This window comes from Eutrigla gurnardus (genome assembly GCF_963514095.1).
Source record: "Eutrigla gurnardus genome assembly, chromosome: 9".
Taxonomy (NCBI): domain Eukaryota; kingdom Metazoa; phylum Chordata; class Actinopteri; order Perciformes; family Triglidae; genus Eutrigla; species Eutrigla gurnardus.
Genome location: NC_139923.1, coordinates 5,603,541 through 5,618,172, shown reverse-complemented (window position 1 = coordinate 5,618,172; position 14,632 = coordinate 5,603,541). Strand labels below are relative to the sequence as shown.

At 40.4% G+C, this 14,632-nt stretch overlaps 1 protein-coding gene across 1 annotated transcript; it reads left to right on the top strand.

Moving 5' to 3' along the window:
• The first annotated feature begins 1,010 nt into the window (after window positions 1–1,010).
• On the top strand, window positions 1,011–14,493 carry LOC311018894 (protein FAM3C-like). The gene is made up of 10 exons (XM_084018001.1): window positions 1,011–1,158; window positions 1,402–1,434; window positions 3,353–3,445; window positions 7,407–7,475; window positions 7,549–7,657; window positions 11,614–11,672; window positions 11,767–11,817; window positions 11,922–12,006; window positions 12,753–12,879; window positions 13,695–14,493. The coding sequence occupies exons 2-10, from the start codon at window positions 1,413–1,415 to the stop codon at window positions 13,782–13,784; spliced, it is 705 nt and encodes a 234-aa protein (XP_083874127.1). The 5' UTR covers window positions 1,011–1,158; window positions 1,402–1,412; the 3' UTR covers window positions 13,785–14,493.
• Window positions 14,494–14,632: the final 139 nt, after the last annotated feature.

Below are 14,632 nucleotides of genomic sequence, written 5' to 3'. Positions count from 1 at the left end.
CTGACTGGTGCATTCAGGTGCTCCTCTGATGTTCCCGATTCTTGAGCTGCAAAACCATTCTTCCAGCGTCGGTGTTTTGTGAACTTTTAGTTGTAAAGTGAAAACAACATAACTGCTACAAAGAAGATGTTTTTACTTGCTCATTCTGAGCAAACCTTTATTTATTATTTATCAGCCAGAGAGAGAGAGAGCCTGTGTTTGTGTGTGTGCGTGCATGTGTGTGTGCGGGTTAAAGCAGAGGAGCACCAGTCATACAACATAAAAAAAAGTCAAAAACCGTGTGTCTCTAGTTTTGTGTCTCTTTGTAGTTATTTTTTGTCTCTATAGTCATTTGTTGTCACTTTGTAGTCATTTTGTATATCTTTGTATTTATTTTTTGTCTCTTAACAGTCATTTTGTGTTTATTTATTCTTACTTTGTAGTTCTTCTGTGTCTCTTTGTAGTTCTTTTGTCTCTTTCTAGTCTTTTTGTGCCTCTAGTCATTCTGTGTCTCTGAAGTCATTTAGTTTCTCTGTGTTGTTGTCTTGTGTATCTTTGTCTCTTTGAGGTGGTTTGAAGTCCTTCCTTGTTGGTTCATTTCTCATGACGGGACATATTGCAGGTGGAGGCCGGTGGGACCCCTGACCCTTTGGGCCCATGTGACAGTGCTTGTTCAGAGATCTATCCATGCGAATGCACTAAAGTAAGTTATCATGAAGTTACTGCTTAATACCTCGGTGGTCATGAATCATGTGTCCAGTTTGTATTTTAAAGCAGACTGAGATACAGATGAAAAACACGATTTATGATTCAAGTTTCAGAGTGTTGTGCAGCCTCACAGGTGATCACTCTGACTCCGGGCTGCATGTTAACCTTTAAAACTTTATGAATAAAGCATTCAAATGATGATGTCATCATCAGATAAGCAGTGGACTCTGTCCCTCCGGTTTTATCATTTCCCGGGAGGTGGAACCGGATTAACTGGTTTTGTATCAGTGCACTGAACACCTCATTGTACCCGTATTGCACGACATGCTCACAGTCAGAGTGGGTCAGTGTGGGAGTGGGTCAGTGCCACAACACTATTTATCCATCTCTTTTGTTCTCAGTCTTCTTTCTCTCTCTGGACTTCACTGTTTGAACGGAGGGGCTTTGACGCACCTGCAGAGGTGACTTCAGGTATTTGTTTGCAAGTTACTTCCTACTTTATTTGTAATTGAGTACTTTTCATTAGAAAGCTAATCTGCAACTATTTTTTAAATCAATTCATCATCTGAGTCATTTTTTCAGGACAAAATGTCAAACAGTTTCCAGCTTCTCATTTCCAATCGGCTTCCTCTCTACTCTCTGTGTGTGTATATATACACACATATATACCAAATTGTAAATTTGCATTCTGTATTTCTTTCTCTTTTTTAACAGGAAAAACAAAAATGGCAAGACAACATAACTTCAGTAAGTTTTCATTCAACGTGTGTGTGTGTGTGTGTGTATGTGTGTGTGTGTGTGTGTGTGTGTGTGTGTGTGTGTGTGTGTGTGTGTGTGTGTGTGTGTGTGTGTGTGTGTGTTAAGGTTATGGTTACATCCTTATTGAGTTACCTGGACAATAATCCCCTTAAGGTGTGGTTTCTCTGCTTCAGCTCCTAAAACAAACATCAAACTTCTTTCAAGCTCTTCATGTCATGTATTTAGCGTAGATTTATAGGTAAAAGTAAAATATAATAATAACAATAAATATATAACGTATGTTTTAGCAGTCTGATGCATTAACATAGGATTTTATTGTTGTATTTAAAAAGAGTAATATAGAAGATAAAATATGTTCACATAGACAAGATACAGGAGTAGTGGACTCTCACATTTTCCCTAAAGATTATTTGGGAAGAAAACTTTCAAACACACTAAGTATAATAAACATGAACTGTTATTCAAAGGCAAAGTTCCCAACCTACACTATATTGCCAAAAGTATTCACTCACCTTCCTTGACTCGTATATGAACTTAAGTGACATCCCATTCTTAATCCATAAGGTTTAATATGACGTCGGTCCACCCTTTGCAGCTAAAACAGCTTCAACTCTTCTGGAAGGCTTTCCACAAGGTTTAGGAGTGTGTTTATGGGACTTTCTGACCATTCTTCCAGAAGTGTATTTGTGAGGTCACACTGATGTTGGAGGGAAGGCCTGGCTCTCGGTCTCCACTCTAATTCATCCCAAAGGTGTTCTATCGGGTTGAGGTCAGGACTCTGTGCAGGCCAGTCAAGTTCATCCACACCAAACTCTCTCCTCCATGTCTTTATGGACCTTGCTTTGATCACTGGTGCACAGTCATGTTGGAACAGGAAGGGGTCATCCCCAAAAGTCAGACAAGTACCGTTGTCCTGGCAACCACCAAACCCAGACTCGTCCATCAGATTGCCAGATGGAGAAGCGTGATTGGTCCCTCCAGAGAATGCATCTCCAGTCCTCTAGAGTCCAGTGGCGCCGTGCTTTACACCACTGCATCCAACGCTTTGCATTGCACTTGCTGATGTATGGCTTGGATGCAGCTGATCGCCATGGAAACCCATTCCATGAAGCTCTCTACACTGTTCTTGAGCTAATCTGAAGGCCACATGAAGTTTGGAGGTCTGTAGTGATTGACTGTAGAAAGTTGTTGACCTCTGTGCACTATGTGCCTCAGCATCCTCTGACCCTGCTCTATCATTTTACGTGGTCTACCACTTCTTGGCTGAGTTGCTGTCGTTCCCAATCTCTTCCACTTTGTTCTAATCCCACCGACAGTTGACTGGAATATTTAGGAATGAGGACATTTCCTGACTGGATTTGTTGCACAGGTGGCATCCTATCACAATACCACGCTGGAATTCACTGAGCTCCTGAGAGCGACCCATTCTTTCTCACATGTTTGTAGAAACAGTCTGCATGCCTAGGTGCTGCTTTTATACACCTGTGGCCATGGAAGTGATTGGAATGCCTGATTTCAATTATTTGGAGGGGAGTGAATACTTTTGGCAATATAGTGTATATAAATTACATTTCCCCCCTCATTTTTAGTATTCTTTAAAAACAGATCTAGGTTTTTCCAACCTTATTTCTTTCTCATTTCTTCTTGTTTCTTTCCTCAAACTATTTAGTTTAAACAGTTTTAGAGGCTCAAACTCCTCCGTTTTATCTTTAGTAAATAAGTTGCATGTCTGAAGTTTGTAGTCATCCTCTCTCACTCTGAGTGTCATGTTGTTTTATCCAGTTTGGTGACATATTTAAGTGGATTCATTCAACTGGATAGACTCTCAGTCCCCTATCCTGTAGAGATCTGGTCTGACTAGTGCAGCGGATTCAGTTAGCTTGATGTCTGTGTTTGTCTCCTGCAGAGCTTTTACAGTTTGTACTGGTGTTCGTGCCAGCGATTGTTGTGATCACCCTCATCCTGCAGCAATACAGCAGCCCATCCAAAGATATCAAAGGTAGGACCTTTTAATACCACAGTATTCTGCTCCGTTATCACTGTTTTTTATTATTATTATTAAACTATTTATTTAAAGAAAAACAAGTTATACATGTTGCTCTTATGTATGTATACATGTCATTAATCAAGAAAGAAAAATTCACATCATTACAAAAGCAGCCACACTCCCCATCACAGGACTTCCACACATGTTCCGGACTGGTAAGGAACTCAAGAATCCAAAAATAAGAAGTGGTAGTGATAATTACAAAATAAAAAATAAAGTAAATAAAATAGGTATGTGCACAGCAGTCAATACCATAAACAATAACGGCTGTAAAATGAAAACATTTGTCTGCTCCATATTCACCATTCCTGATTCATAACTCTTCTTGCAAATAACATCTTATAGTGGGGTGATAATAACTGCGATTGCAAAATCAACAACACAAATGACAATAATTATAGATTAAGTAAAATGGTTTTCATGTATATCTCTATTCGCTGAACCAAAGAAAGAAAACTGAACCAAATGAGTGGAGTCAAAAACTAGGGGGATTTATCATATTACCCAATATCTTGGCTTACAGTTGCTATAAAGTTTAACCAGGTTTTCCAGTAACTCTCAAACTTATCTTGTTCAAGCCTGAGAGTGAATGTTAGCTTCTCCATTATAAAAATATCCTGAACCACTTTGAACCAGTCCTCGACTGTAGGAGGATCTTTTACCAACCATTTGCTTGTGATTGCTTTCTTACTCGTTAGTAATAGGATATTATACATATATTTGTTTTCAGGCCCCGTCACAGTGTCCAGTTTTAGTCCCAGACATAAAGTCACAAATTCTGATGGAATCAGTCATTTCTGAATTTTCTCCATAGTCAGTTTAATTTCTTTCCAATATTTTGAAATGACCAGGCAGGCCCAAAACACGTGAAAGTGTGTTGCCTTATTCTCGCCACAGGATCTCCAACAGGATGTACTTGCTCCCGGAGAAATCCTTTGAGCCGGAACTCTAAAAAACCTAGCTATACTCTTCCACCCAAATTCTCTCCAGGCCAAAGCAGATGTACTTTTCCACTGTTGTGAAAGAATTTTCCCCCACATTTCCATCTGCATCACAACGTTACTCTCCTTCTCCCATTTCTCCTTTATATATGCAGTGTCATTCCCCTCTACCTCCTGTAACACCTTATATATCTTTGCTATGTTTCCACGTCCAGGGTCTGACCTGTAGCCGAGTAGAAATATCTTCACTATACCCAAATTAGTTTGTTGCAATTCTTCCTTTCTCGTCATTTTCCTTAGGTAATGTCTAAGTTGCAAAAATCTGTGGAAATCCTGACTGGTTAAACCGAATAGATTTTTAAGATCTTGGAACTGTCGCAGCGTGCCCCCCTCGTAGAGGTCAGAGTGTTTTACCCCTTTATCGGCCCGCTGTTTAAATCTTGCATCCATCCTGTTTGGTAAGAAATCTGAGTCATATCCTATCCATCTTATGATCCAATATGGTTCTTTAGCCTTATTTTCATTGACTACCCTGTGCCAAATCTTAATTGACGTTTTTATCAATGGGTTTATATCTTTTAGACAGGCAACCAACCCACTGTCCCAGATGATCGCTTGTAATGGAATATCACTAGATATTTGACATTCTATGTCTTTCCACCTTGTTTTATAAGAAGGGTTGCAAATATTAACTAAAATGTTTATCTGCACCGCTTGATAGTAATTCTTAATATTTGGGAGACAGAGGCCTCCTTTGTCTTTTGCTAGTTGAAGAGTATTATAGCGAATTCTTGGCCTCTTCCCCTGCCAGATGAATCGGGATATTGATTTGACTAATTCTTGGAATTTCCCCTTTGGAAGATCTGCTGGTATGTTTTGGAACAGATATATTAATCTGGGTAGCACATTCATTTTTATTGCTTCTACCCTCTGTCCTAGCCCTAAAAAGGGCACTAGATTCCATCTAGTCAGGTCAGACTTGATTTTGGATATTAGGGGGTCATAGTTCTCTTATACTATCCTATTCAAATGTTTAGGAATATTCACACCAAGGTGCTTAATTGACTTTGATTCCCAGTTCACTTTAAATTCCTCTCTGATGGATTGCTAGGGGCGTATTGAAATGTCAAAATTTGAGATTTGTTGGTGTTTAGTTTATAACCTGATAATAAACCGTATCCCCTCAGGGTTATGAGCAATTCTGGAAAGGAAGCAGCTGGGTGCCCCAAGCATATCAAAATGTCATCTGCGAAAAGGGCAATTTTGTGTTCTTCTTGGAACACCATGATCCCCCTTATCTTCTCATTCTGTCTAATCCACTGAGCCAAGGGCTCTATAAAGATGACGAATAAGAGTGGGAACACGGGACGATAGATTAATTTCAATCAACAAAAAGGAGACAAAAGGCTGGTGTGGTGCTGTGTTTGCAATGCTACACAGTGTTCACTGAAAATGTGAAAACAATAGATGGCTGTGTAGTGAGGTGAGGATGAGGGTCAGATAAGAGGATGTTGACATTCTTTCATTTGATGACATAGATTAGTCCCGAACTGGCAACTACATCTCAGAAATGACCTTGAGGAATAGATTTAAAACAGTAAATGGCGTTTTGAGCCAGTTTCAACCATGACATGAAGATTTTAAATCATGTGGTTAGAAATGGTTAACTGCAGCATAAAAAAGAGGCAACAAATAAATAATTTCAAACTTTGTGTATCCTTTACCTGAGAAAAAAATACTAATACTACATAGTAAAAATACTCAACTATAAGTAAAAGTCCTGCAGTCGGGTCAGGTTGTTGAATCTACAGGAATGCATCATATTCGATCAGCATCCTGTGAAAATCTCCTATTTTCAGCCTTGTGACGATGCATTTTCCAATTTATCCAAGAGGCTTTTTAAATATTTTTGGTCAAGAAGTTATGGAACTTTCTCAAGAGACAAAGAAGAAAGTTCATCCTTCAGTTAATCACAAACATCCAACATGAACACAGGTACTAAAGCTGTCAGACAAATGCAGTAAAACATTTTTACCTCTGAGATGTAGGGGAGGAGAAGCAGAAAGTAGCACAACCTGGAAATACTCAAGTACAGTAAATGTACCTTGAATTTGTACTGCAGTACTTATGTACTTACACACATTACACCTCCATCAATGGTGAACTGGACACTATAAGTACAGTTTTGTCTGCATAAAGACGAATTATACAGACAACCGTGAAAGATCTGTCAGAACAGTTAAAACACTTTTAATTGGATTACTTGAGACAACTGAAGCCTCATATAAACTCTTCTACAGTTTGTAAACAATCATGACCTACGTTAGTGTGTCCACACAGTGTGGTAACAGAAGAACGGTGGAGTGCAACAACAAGTGTAAAATGTTATGTGAGAAAGTTAACCACCAACGATGGTGATTCCAAGCTAAACCAAGTGACTTTCCATAGTGAGTGGATAGAATACATTATTTAGTGTCCATACATGTATGTGTGTGTAACATAACATCAGTGAGACATTACAAGCATCAAGTCACTGGATGATCCAATTATGTTATCTGTGATGAGCTTTGACTTTGTTGAGTTTTACGAACAGCCCAGTGGTAGTCGACACATTTATAGACGTCGCCTGTGTTTTAGGGGTTTTAGAAGTGACTGTGTTAATTACTCTCAGGTCTCAGCCAAATGCGTGCTTGTTCGCTGGTGACGGCAGGTGTGTCCACGTTGAAGCCCTCAATCAATTACACAATACATGTGTGTTTATTATCTACTTCTACCATCTACATGACGAGCAACCGTGGACACATTCAGCTGGAAGTCACCAGTGAACATTGTCACTGGTTAAACTGAAACAACTGCACTGAAACAGTCTGAATTCACTCGAGTCTGCTGGAATATTGATTCTGAAGACCGAACATGTAAACCTGACATTTTTACTTGACTAACATCAGATTGTGTAACCCTTGTCGTTCCAGATGATTTGCGTCGTGCTGTCTTTGACAGCTCTGATAAGTCCAGCAAGAAAAACAAGTTGTTCTCTAAAGGTCAGTGATCCATTCACCTGATCAGGATGAATGCATGAGGGGATGGGGCAATAAATCTGTGTTTCTTCTCCAGCTGGATCATGTATCACGAAGAGAGACTGTCCAGAGGAATTCATCAGCTTCTATATCCAGAGTGGAGCCGCCAACGTTGTGGCTCCAAAGATCTGCATCCAAAACAACCTGTAGGTGTTTCATCATGAATTAATACTAATACACTTTATCTTCAGAGCGCTTTTCATACTACTCAGTCGCTTCACAGTTAAAATAGAAACAAAACAGGCAGAAATTCTGAGTCACTGGCCAACATTGAAGTTATGTTGGATCATTTGCCTGGACCAAAGCGAACAGAGTTGGTGACTTATGTCTTAAGTTATCCATGCCTGTTTTCAGATATACCATCTCGCACCACTCTCATAGAACACGACATAGAGGTTGGAGATGCTGAGCCAGTCAGACGACGCTTTTATTCCATGTCACCTGAAAAACGTGAACATTTAGAAGCAGAAGTCAAATATATGGTCGAAAATAATATTGCTGAGCCATGTGCGTCTAGTTGGTCTTCCCCCTGCTTGTTGGTTAAAAAACCTGATGGTACATTTAGACCATGACCTGATCTACGCAAGGTAAACAAAGAAACCAAGCCTGATTCATTTCCACTCCCAAGAACGGAGGACTGTGTCGACCAGCTCGGGTCTGCTAAGTTTGATTTACTTAAGGGCTACTGACAGGTTCCTTTAACTGCTAGAGCTAGGAAGATTGCTTCTTTTATCACACCCAGTGGGTTGTACTCGTACACAGTTATGCCGTTTGGGTTACGCAATGCCCCTGCCACCTTTCAGTGTCTGATGAATCGGGTGGTGGCAGGTCTTGTGGGCTGTGCTGTGTATTTGGACGATGTCGTGATATACAGTGACATGTGGGAAGACCATGTTCAGCGTATCAGGGCTCTGTTTGACTGTTTAAACAACAGAAATAAAATGTCTGGATCTTTTTCGTTAAATTTTGGCACTAGCCTCAAACTATCAGCAATGTTAAACGATGGAGTAGGAGGAATAGAGACTACTGGCTCTTCAGCCTTTTGTGACCCAGGCAAAAATGTACCCTCACTCATAAGATCCAATTTATAGCGTTCCAAATCCATCTTTTGTTTTGACTCAGCAAAAGCAATTTCCAGGTGGGCCTTCTGTCTTAACCTTTCTAACTCTAGATTAGTCTCCTGATCCCTTTGTAGTTGTAAAAGGAGCAGTTGCTTTTGTTGATCAAATGTTAACCTAGCCCCAAGACCAGACAGAAGCGAAGCAACATTGGACTCTTTACTTAGCCCAACAACTGGTGGGGAAGGTAAATCAGAAGAACTACCCAACTCTGAAGGTGTGCTTTCACTCCCTGCAAATTCAGACATGATTTCCATTTTTACCAAGTGGGTCTTTAATGTGACCAATGTGACAATTCATCTTTATTTAACTTTTTAGTTAAAGATTATAATAGTCAGCCAATTTCACGAGCTGGTCTTTTTTGTATGAATTTAGCAATTCTTCATTTGGACACTCAACAAAACCTTCAATAGAAGACATTTTGAATATATAAACGGGTATCTTAACCAGCACCAAACATTTAAATCGCTAGATTTTGTCACTAATTTCTGATTTGTCAGATGGCACCTTTAAATGTGAAACCCAATCCCTCTGACTAACTGCTAACCAATACTAGCTCACTCACTTGACCCTAGTCTTCACTGAACCCAGCGACTCGGTTGAAATCCAGCTATGTCGTAAATCACCTGGACAGCCCTGAAGTGCACCAGAGACGCTGCTCTACCCACTGACAGCACAAAAATAACAAACTAAAACAAAAAAGGGGTCAATGGAGGCAACTAGTGCCACACATTGCTTGTGCCTAACAGGGATGAGAGTTCCAAATGTTTGCAGTCAAATACCATCATGTCAGAAAACAATAGTGACAATACCAAAGCCAGCACATACTGGAACAGAAACCAAAATCTGTGTTTTTTTTCTTACCAGCTTCCAGAACCAGATCCTGAATGGGCAAGACCCCATTTGTTACCATCTGGCTCAAAGATAGCAACAAAAAGGGAGGCCACACAGACATCAATGTTTAAAAAATAGTGTATTAAACCAAAATGTACCAAAACTAACTATTAATAGGTGTAGAGTATGTAGGTGTATGATATCAGTTGTGTTAGCAGTGTGTGGATGAATAGAAATATGGTGTAGGCATGTTGAAAGGTGCATCAAACCAAACAGAGTAGCTGGTAGTCGTGCTGCAGCAAGCCTGAGTCAGAGAGTGAGCTCCCAGCTGGCAGGCCTCCTATGCCTTCTTGAGGCCGCGCCTAAAGAAGGTGTGGTTAAGTAATCAAGGCTCTCCATACCTGCCAGTAAAGCAGTAGAGAAAAAGACTGGCAGAGAAGAGAGCCGTAACACAATAGACAAAAACACAGCATTTGTCACAAGAGTGTGTGACGGTGGGGGTCCCGGCCAGTTGCAGATGGGAAGGAACTTTTTTTGTGGCGTGAGGTTTTGGTCTTGACAGAGTCACACAGGTTAATGCTGCTTCCTCACACTGCCTTACATTGCCTTTTTGTTGCGGGAGTATCACTCCTTTTTCCTGCACCATCGTCATTGTAAAAGGTACCGAGATGGAGCCGGCCATGAATGGACCGAGCCGGTTGAGCCGGAGCATATGGTGACGTATCGAAGACGTGTTAGGTGAGCCACCGGAGCATTTAACAAGCTGAAAACACTGAACCGAAGAGGATAGAAAGCCGGTAGTTGCTTGCACGAGGCTGCCATTGCAGCGAAAGGGCGAAACGTTGTGGATTCAGTCCCTTCAGACAGATGCTGGGTCATTATCTGAGACATGCTGTTGGAGTCTCTTTGAATACAAGAGTTTATCATCTCTCACTACCTTGCCAAATCTGTATTTAATCTATTTGAACCGGTCTTTGTCTCCACTATTAAACACTTTCTCCTTTTCTGACCGTAGCTGTCTGAGTCCTGTTGTAAACCAGGGTTTTTTATTGTTGAATATTTTCCTGGTGCAAGATGGTACACAGCTGTCTTCACAGAAGCTGATATATGTTGCCACAGCCACTGTGTATTTATCTAGACTGTTTGTGGGAGTCCTGAAAACATCCTAGTCAGTACAGTCCAAGCACGCCTGAAGATCCATTTATCCAAAGCGACTTACAATAAGTACATTTGTCAGAAGAAAATGCAACAGTATATCTCTATCAGTACAGTAAGGATTTCAAAAGAACAAGTTTCCAGCATGCCCAATTGCTAGGTTAACCCAACTGTGTGGTCCTCACATAAGCAGGGAGCTCATTCCACCATTGTGGCACCAGGACAGAGAAGAGTTGTTGCTGTGCAACTTTTGCTTGCTTTTAGCAACTTTAGGTTTAGAGAGTTTTCATTTCTGCCTGTATGCAGAAATCAGGTGAACCATGGCGTGGTCAGAGTGACCCAGTGCATTGGGGAATGGCAAGGCCCTGTTGGTAGTTGTCTAACAGTGATCCAAAGTGTTCTCCTCTCTGGACTGGCACTTAATCAATTGGCGGTATTTGGGGTGTTCATGGTCCAGATTACCTCCGTGGTCACAGAGGACAATAACAAAGCAATCCCGGTTAGTCTGCTCCGCGGTCAGTATCTGATCAGCCAGCTGACAGTGTGCACCCTGCACGTTGTTCTGTGGTGGAATGTAAACACAGACCAGAATGAATGAGGCCAACTCAAGGGGGAAATGAAAGGGGTTGCCTTCTGGTTCTCTGGTCCTTCTGGTCCTGCTGGTACTCTGGTCCTTCTGTCCTCTGGTCCTTTTGGTCCTCTGGTCCTTCAGTCCTTCTGGTTCTCTGGTCCTTCTGGTTTCTGGTCATTCTGGTCCTGCTGGTACTCTGGTCCTTCTGGTCCTCTGGTCCTTCTGTCCTCTGGTCTTTTTGGTCCTTCAGGTCCTTTTAGTCCTCTGGTCTTTTAGTCCTTGGGGTCCTCTGGTCCTTGGGGTCCTCTGGTCCTTGGGGTCCTTTCCTTTTAGTCTTCTGATGCTTTTGATCCTCTAGTCCTCCTGGTCCCTTCTTGTCATGTTTGTGACAGCTGGTATTTACAGTCAATCCAATTCTTCTCAGGGTTCTTGGAACAGTCATGAACAATGCTGGACCTGGAATAAACATTGTTACAATAAATGGTGAGTGTTGAACCAGTAAATCATTGCCTCGCCTCTAGTGCTGCGTTAACGACCTGTGATAATAAAATTTGTCCAAAATCTCTTTCTATAACAGGTAAAACAGGGAAAGTCATAAAGACCGGTCACTTTGACATGTATAGTGGCGGTACGTAGAAGATGACATGAACTAAATTGAACTACTATGTAGTTTTGTATCGTTGGATGATTCAGTAAAACATTTAAAACATGGACGGCATGTTTGTGTTACAGATGTGAAACCTCTCATTGAGTTTGTGAAGAGTATCGAGATGGGATCTGTTGTGCTGATGGCTTCCTATGACGAGCCGTCATCAAAGTAATGTCTTTCTTCCTTTTTTGAACAGAGAAATGTCAACATGGAGGTGAATACCTGAAACGTAATCAGTTCTTAGGAATCTCAAAACCAAATGTTATACTTTTATGTATTTTAATATAGATTCATAATTGCATTAGACCCAACACACCACTGCTCCGCTCATTTTCTGTAACCAGACAAATAGCATGGTGTGAGCAAGCTAACTAACTAGCTGGACAGCTGTCCACTAGTTAGTAAGCTTGTTGAGTCTACCATGCTTTTATGCTACACTTGTTACAGAAAATGAGCCTGTCTGTCTATAGCAAAGTGCTTTCCTAAGCTATGAGTGAGAAGCATTAGTTTGTTTGGCTACTTAGCTAGCTCTTGTTAGCTTGCTAATTCCACCGTTGCACTGGTTACCTGCTAATGCTAACTAGTAAGTAAGGCATTAGGTAATGTTACTACTCCAATGCTTTTTTTAGTCCTTAAAATTTGTCATAAGTCTGTATAGTTTATCCAGAAATGGCCTTTTACAATAATCACAATGGTAACGGCACACCTATAAATGGCCACCGCTCATCGTTTTACGTTGATTTGAATGAGAATGCTCATTTTGCTCCTGATTTCTGTACTTTCTGTACTAAGAGATGATTGTAGTCCCTGCGCATCTAGTTCTGTTACACATTGATCTGCTCTGCATGAGCAGACCCAGTTTGGTACAAAAAGTATTGAGGGGCTGATCCACACTGTGTCTGTCGACTTAACAGGCTGACTGAAGATGCAAAGCAGCTGATTGCTGAACTGGGAAGCTCTTCCATAAAGTCCCTGGGATTCAGAGATAACTGGGTGTTTGTTGGTGGGAAAGGAGCATCAGGACACAGCAGCTTTGAGAAGGTAACAACTACTGGATTTGAATTGTGAAGCCAAACATTGTTTGTTTGCTGTTATCGCTTATCCCTTATCAATAATCTCTGCTGTCTATTTTTTGTTTAGTCTTCATACTCCGTACTGCGGCGCAAAAATTTCCCCCTGTTCCATAATATCAGTTGAAGCTGACTCATTTTCTGTTGATCCAATTCCATGAAATAATTCAACATAGTCCATGGCCAGTTACTATGGTAACTGATGCTGGGAAACTGACCTGGTCCAGGGCATGCCAACTGTCACACTAAACCTGTAATGCAGACGTGAAAGCAAAGACTTTGTCTCTGACTTTCTGGACTGCTGCGATATATTTGACAGTCAAAAATGTTGATAGAAAATCCACAAATTAAATGGTATAGAAAAGGTTGTGTGTCACTGCCTTGATTATGGCATTTCTACATGTATATTTTCCTTGTTGTTTGATGTAAGTGCTTATGTAGCCTATATGCAAATGAACCAATCCCAACAATATTATTTTACTTTTAGTTGCCACTTTCTTTTCTTTTTGTTGCTGTTCAAATGTACCCCACCCAATAAAAAAGTTGAAGCCATTAATCAAAAATACATAATACACACAAACACAAAGTATTTTTCTATAAAAATCATCAATATATCAATATTTTTCTCTTCCCAGAAAACAAACTATGACGTGTGCTTTTCCTGTCGATCAACTAATCAATTAATCGACTATCACAGCTCTAAAAGGGCAAGATATTTTCCAGAAGTTTTCTTGTTTATTGTTGTTTGATACAAATCAGTGTTGTCTTGCTGTCTGATTGTTTCAGCATCTGAAGAGCGACGGCTCGAAGAATAAATATGAAAACTGGCCCGAGCTCATCGACCTAGAAGGCTGCATCCCCAGATACCTGGAGTGACCCGCCGTGTTCCTCCTAAAGGAGCAGTTCAACCTTTAAAAGCAACTGCAGGATTAGAAAGCAGCAGGAACACAACGTGTTTGTGGGATTTGGAGCAATTGATATTTGAGACTTTTGTGTATAAAGTGACCCCTGGATTAATAAATTACTGCATCATTAGAAGTAAAAACACAGAAATCCCTCAGCTCTGCTACTTCTTTGGTAGTAGTCAGAAGAAGAGTGTTCCTGCTGCCACGTCCCAATTCTTGGATTGTCCTTACAAGACTCACAACTCAAGGTGCATTCAGATGTTATTTGTTCTCTTGTAAAGTCAGAATGAGAATTAATCACATGTATGCTCTGGGCAAAAAGACCCAATTCCGAGACCAGGATTTACCCAATGTCTGCCTTATTGTTTGTCCTTTCCCTTTACTGAATAGGGTTGTCAAAAAAATCTATACATTTTCTACATAAAATGAGTATCAGATCAGATACTAATTTGCAAAAGTATCCTCCTCCAGTTAATGCAATTCAATTCAATTCAATTCAATTCAATTCAATTCAACTCATTGCACAACTTCACCGGGCAGCCAGGCAGCCGTGTCCACACCAATTTGGTGTGAACAAATTTGGTGTAGTCTCCCAGAGCTCTCTGATAGTATATTACGTTTCATAGAGACACTGAACTGAAACTATGAGTACAAACCAGAGACTATTATGGCAAAAACAATGCTCTCTAGTAAAATAGAAATAAAGGTTTATGGGTAAATATATAGTTGCTTATTGTTTTATTTATTTATGTAATTTATTTTTCTTCTTATCTACTCCTAGTGATTAAGAAATTATTGTTTGTTTTTTACATATGAATT